This window comes from Fragaria vesca, linkage group LG7, assembly GCF_000184155.1.
Source record: "Fragaria vesca subsp. vesca linkage group LG7, FraVesHawaii_1.0, whole genome shotgun sequence".
Lineage (NCBI taxonomy): Eukaryota > Viridiplantae > Streptophyta > Magnoliopsida > Rosales > Rosaceae > Fragaria > Fragaria vesca.
In genome coordinates this window covers 20658537-20664919 of record NC_020497.1, presented here as the reverse complement: position 1 = coordinate 20664919, position 6383 = coordinate 20658537, and the positions used below count along the sequence as shown (strand labels likewise).

At 38.8% G+C, this 6383-nt stretch overlaps 1 protein-coding gene across 1 annotated transcript in view; it reads left to right on the top strand.

The window, feature by feature from the left end:
- LOC101304136 (TMV resistance protein N-like) overlaps window positions 1-6383 on the top strand; it is a 20420-nt gene that overhangs the window by 10688 nt on the left and 3349 nt on the right. The window contains exon 5 of the mRNA XM_004307840.1: window positions 2989-2996. Within this exon, the coding sequence (XP_004307888.1) occupies window positions 2989-2996 (8 nt within the window). The remainder of the gene's footprint in view (window positions 1-2988; window positions 2997-6383) is intronic.

Below are 6383 nucleotides of genomic sequence, written 5' to 3'. Positions count from 1 at the left end.
AAGGGGACTTACATATCTATCTTTTGGAGTATCTTCAACATGGGAGGTGTCATTGGTGGGTTGATCCCATTTGTGCTCAATTACAAAAGAACTGAGGCTGCTTCTGTGAATGATGCAACTTATATTGGATTCATGGTGTTTATGAGTATCGGCACGTTTCTGACGCTGGCTATCTTGCCGCCGAGTAAGGTGGTGCGTGACGACGGGACAAAGTGTACTAACATTCAGTACTCGAATGTCACTACGGAGGCGATTGAGATTGGGAAGCTGTTTCTGAATTGGAAGATGCTGCTTATTGTCCCTGCTGCTTGGTCTAGCAACTTTTTTTATACGTACCAGTTTAACAATGTGAATGGGGTGATGTTCAATTTGAGGACTAGGGGTCTGAACAATGTGTTCTACTGGGGTGCACAGATGGCCGGGTCGATTGGGATTGGTTACATAATGGATTTCAGCTTCAAGAGTAGGAGGACGAGGGGGTTTTTCGGCATTATAGTGGTGGCTGTACTTAGCAGTGCTATTTGGGCTGGTGGACTTGCCAATCAGCTAGGGTACAGTCGCGGAAATAAGCCAGAGAAGCTGGATTTCAAAGGCGGGTCTGATTACGCTGGACCGTTTGTGTTGTACTTTAGCTTCGGGTTGCTGGATGCCATGTACCAGAGCCTTGTTTACTGGGTCATTGGAGCCTTGGCTGATGATTCTGAAACTCTAAGCAGGTATGACATAGTGACTGTCATTCATTTATGTGCACACAGTGATATAAAAGCATAGTATAGTATCAGAGCTTGTGAACTTGATGTTAACCACTTTTGTGCATGTGTTACAGGTATGTTGGATTCTACAAAGGAGTGCAGAGTGCTGGAGGAGCTGTTGCTTGGCAAGTTGATGCTCGCAATGTCTCGTTCCTTGGTCAATTGATTATGAATTGGGTTTTTACAACTGTGAGCTATCCGTTGTTGATTGTTCTGGTCTTGTTTGCTGTGAAGAATGAGGATGTAGAAGAGGAAATCACTAAGGCCAAGGAGGTTGCACCTAAGGAGGTTGAATAGCTTAATTAGTAATTCCGATAGATTCTTTCAAATTGTCTTTTATGTGCAGAAGATAGATTTTTGTTTGGGAGTTTATGTGCAGAAGCCATGAGGTTGCCCCTCCAATCAACTGGGGAATTCGGATTGTGCCGGAACGTATGGCTTTTGTGATTGAGCGCTTAGGGAAGTACCCCACGCCACTTTGAACTCTGGGATGCATTTCTTCATTCCACTTGTCGACAGAATTGCTTTTGTGCATTCGTTGAAAGAGGAAGTGTCTAATGTGCCTGACCAGACAGCTGTTACCCAAGACAATTTAAAGGTTCAGGTTGATGGGGTTATTTACTTTAAGGTATTATCACATTCTTAAACTGGGATTTGTGTGTCTGGATTGGTTGTTTAACTGGTCACTGAGATTTTGTTTTGTTTTCCTTTTTCCTTTGTTGATGCAGATTGAAGACCCCCACCTGGCCTCTTATGGAGCTGAGCATCCTTTTGATGCAGCTATTCAGGTTGCTCAGGGGATCATGCGTTCTGCACTTGGGAAACTTACTCTTGACAATGCATTCAAGGAAAGGGAAAACATCAACGATGAGATAGTGGTATGATTTTCTTCTTTATCATGATGATAGTCTGTGATTTGTTGCTGGTAATAAGAAAATGTCAGATGCAGATAGTAGTTGTAGGGTTTGTCAATCACTCTCGACAACCCATTGGGAAAAGATATCGCTTAACAATGAGATAGTGGTAGATGTATCTGCTTCTTTGCAACTCATTAGCTCTGCCACTTCCGAATATATCTGGCTATTTTGTTTTGCTCATTTACCGTCTGTTAGCAAGTCTTATATGGTTATATTGGTCTTTCTAACGTTGTTGTATAGATTCAGTGAAAAGTTATATCTTATAAGCTCACCTGTTATCTTGTAGAGGGGTGCAATGAAGCTGCAACATCATATGGCTTGAAGTGCATCTGATGTGTGATAACTGATAAGTAAGACATTTGTATTGCACTATTTTATTCAGATATACTTTTATTTTGTCTGTAACAAAGGTGTGTAACCGCTTGAATTGTCATACTTGTTTAGAGGACATAAATCCTCCTCAAACAGTGAGGCAAGCGATGGAACTGCAAGCAGATGCAGAACGGAAAAAGAGAGTTAAAATTCTTGTGTCTGAAGGTAAGAAATCATATGTTGTTTGTTATTGTAGTTTTTTCATTTTTAAGGGGATATTCTAGTTACATATACCAGGTTCATCAAGTGGCAAATCAAACTCCCTTAAATCTACTAATCTTTCTCAGGTGAGAGGGATGCCGCCATTAACCAAGCAGAAGAGGAGAGGCGTGCTGCATTTTTGGCTGCCGAAGGTAGCTAAATTTTCAATGTAATTTAGTTCCAGAAGTGTGAAATATTGATGAATTTGATGTTGATGTTCCATTATTTGGATAAATTTGGTACTTGTAACTCGACTGCTGACTTTTCAATTCTTTATTTTTTTATTTTATAGGAGAACTTGCTAAAGCAGATGCAGCTTCCAAAGGCTTGTATCTAAGAGGTCTTATGGAAGAAGGAGGTATAGAGGTGAGGTTCTTCACTCCCTGTATTGTGATTGTAGTATTATCAATAAATGTCTGGATTTGCAAAGTTGTTTCTAGAGTGTTTCTTCCTTAATCGTTTGTCTTTCCATATGCACCCATTATTGATACTTGTTTCTTGACTGCAGAGGTTGTTGTTTTAGTGCTTTAAATGTAAAAGCAATCTATTTATAGGCTCAAGGCTGGGAATAACCTTTTCTTTTTTAACCTTTTTTTTTTCTCTTCATAATTAGTTTCAACCTTGAGTTTCATACTAGTTAGCTTTGTAACTTTCATACAAGTTCCTTTTTGTATCCCAACACAGTTGTTTCAAAGGGTTCCTTCGTTACTTAGCTGTAACAGCATCTCATCCTTGTTGTGAAATAGGCCAAAAGGTAACTGGCAAGAATATTGATGAACTTTAGCGTAGTTCAGGACTGAGATTTCGTTTGAGTTAATTATCTTCTTATCCATAAGCTAAAGCTCCTAAGTCAAGAATTCTTCTTTCTGTTGTATCATGTTGCAATGTGTTATATTCTTCAAGAATCAGTAAATCCTAAAACGGGCGAATTATTCATTACTGTCTTATCCTGTGAAAAGAAAAATGTTTGTAGTATATATTATAATTTGATTGTTATAAGCAAGATCATGTAGACTTTTCTTATCTAGTCTGACGTATTATGGTGTATAGACTTGTGAAAATCATATTTTGTACGGATGGAAGAAGGATCTAATGGTCTGATTTGATTTGCAGGCTGCTGGTTTGAAAGTCGCTGAGCAGTATGTTATGGCTTTTGGAAATGTCGCCAAACAGGTGAAAAAAAACTGTTCTTATATATGCTCTAACTGATAATTAAAATTGCCTTCCTTCTAATCTGTGTCTCCTTTACCTTTTTTCCAGAGCACAACACTTTTACTTCCCAATGATGCTACTGGTCTATCCTCCCAGATTTCTCAAGCCATGTTGCTTTACCAAAGGTTGGGTGGGAAACCGACCACTGGATCAACTGGAGGCTTTGAGGCTGTTACTCCCTCGGAAAAATCTCAGAGTGCCACTAAAGTGATTGAGGATGAAACAGTCAGTGAAGAGAAGGCTTCAAAGTTTTCCCATCAAAACCGGCCTGGGTTTTCTCTTCAAAACAACAAGTAGAATGTAGGTGAATCTTCTCAATATCCAATCGGAGAACTTTTGGGTCTTCACAGCAGACTTGTCCATTTTAATTTGAGCTGTAATTAACTAGAAGGTATTACGTCCCTGCTGTGCCAGATATAGACTAATCCTGAGATGGAAATTTTTGTCTGGTTTGAAAGTTGAAACTGATTCAACAATGATATGAATTCTCTGATCATTTAGGTGGAGGAGGGTTTTACTTGATTACTAGTTTACAAGAAATGCAATTGCTTTTCGGTTCATCTTTTGTGTAAACAATGCAGAGGTCCGTTTTGGCAAAGGATCTGCATAACAGTTGCATTATTAATTAAACAGATTGGATGAGGAAACTCCGAAAGCGATTCTCAAGCAATGAGTTACAACTTGCAATTTACAAGCCGTAACAGTTGTAGCACTATTCTGTTTGGTGTTGTCATAGTTGGGTCAATTCTGTGTGGAGAATCTGATTTTGTTGCCGATACCTTGATGAACGTTGGTCATCTACACTCTTACGAAGGTTTTTTCTGGGAAGAAATTAAAATGCTTGTATGTTAACAACACGATATGTAGGAGTCAGGTTACAATCCTTACGTAACCTTTTGCATTTTATGAATGTCTGACCAGTTCCTCTTCCTCTGTTTCTGTCTATCGTACTTGAAATACTATTATCTCACATTCTCACCAAACATGACTTCGTCGTCCGACATAAGCATATTAATCTATTTGAACAGCTATGGAGTTCTAATTTTAAATGCATGAAGTAGGAGAAAATTTAGAAACCATGAATTAAGATATTAGAATTCCTAGATCATCACCACCCATGAATTAATTTTAAAGTTAATGCTTAGTTACTTTCTTAACCTTATGCTAGTTTGGTTAACTCTAGTTAAAATAAACTTTAGTTAATCTTTGACTTTTGTGCACAAGGTAGTGTGTCTAAGAAGACATATACAGTGAACTGATATAACAGTATCAGATCTGCTATCTTTGCATTACAAAAAAAAACAACATCAGAAAAATATATGAAAGAAGAGGACTGAGAGTAACAGCTCCAGCCCATTTCATCAATTCTCTTTGTATCTATTTGATTCTACTATCATCTCTGTATCAAATATATAGCGGTGTGTGTGTGATTGAGTGCAGGAGATCAAGATCAAGGCAACGTACCTGATTGAAGTGTGAAGAGCAGTTGTATAAGAGTGCAACAAGCTTGGATCAGGGGAGGTGAGTTACAGAGATACCCCAACATCTGGTATCAGAGCTTAGTCTGATCAAGGCTAAGCTGGGTGCTGTGATTTCTGAAAGAAGAGGAGATACAACCATGGCAAGCTCAAGCTCAAGTGGTGATCTTCGAGCTCCAATGTTTGTTGGAGACAATTACGACTTCTGGAGCATCAAGATGAAAACAGTACTCAAATCTTATGATATTTGGTACTTAGTTGAAGATGGCTTTGATAATCCAGCAAGTACGGAAGGTTTGACAGATGCTCAGAAGGTGGAGTTGAGATCAAACATGAAGAAGGATGCTAAAGCTCTTGCAATAATCCAGCAAGCAGTTACAGATGAGATCTTCCCTAATATTGCAAATGAGGAGTCTTCAAAATCTGCGTGGGATGTTCTAGCTGAAGAATACAGAGGTACTAAAGAAGTTAGAGCTGTAAAAGTTCAGTCTTTACGTAGAGATTTTGAATACACTAGAATGAAAGATGGTGAAGCTCTTGATGATTATCTCACTAGGCTGACAAATATAGTGAACCAAATGAAAACTTATGGAGAACCTCTTGAAGATAAGAGAGTAGTGCAGAAAATTCTTATTAGCTTATCGGAGAAGTTCGATGCCGTAGTTTCTGTTATTGATCTGACAAAAGACATTGAAACCCTAAGGGTTCAAAAAGTCATTGGTTGTTTAAAAGCCTATGATCAAAGGTTGAATAAGCGTGCTGAAAATGAAATGGAGAGTGCTTTCCAGACGCTCAGCCTTAGTTCAAAGAATTCTGGACAAGCTAGTTCTTCTCAAGGCAAAAGCAATGCGCCTAAGAAGAATTGGAAAGGCAAAAACAAGAAGTGGGAAAAGAAGAGCAGCAATGAAGAAAGGGGTAGCTCAAGTAACGGGGTTATGGTGAAATGCAAAACATGTGACGAGTTTCACCTTGGTGCCTGTTGGTTTAAAGGAAAAGCAAAATGTTAGACTTGTGACAGGTTTGGGCATGTAGCAAAAGATTGCAACCGAAACAAACACCAAGCTCATTTCACAGAAGAACAAGATGATGATGATGATGGCAACATGTTCTTTGCTTGTCAAGCAGCAACTATAGCAAAAGATGAAAGCATCTGGTTTGTTGACAGTGGCTGCAGCAACCATATGACAGCAAATGAGTCCATTCTTATGGACATGGATACGTCAGTGAGCAGAAGGGTAAAGATGAGCAATGGTCAATTGGCACAAGCAAGAGGAAGAGGAACACTTGTTAGTTGAAAACAAAGAAAGGAAGAAGATTTATAAGAGAAGTGTTGTTGGTTCCAGAATTGGATCAAAACCTTCTAAGTGTTGGGCAACTTCAACATAATGGTTACCCAGTACTTTTTGATGAAGATTTGTGCACAATCTATGACAAGAAAAAGAATATGCAGA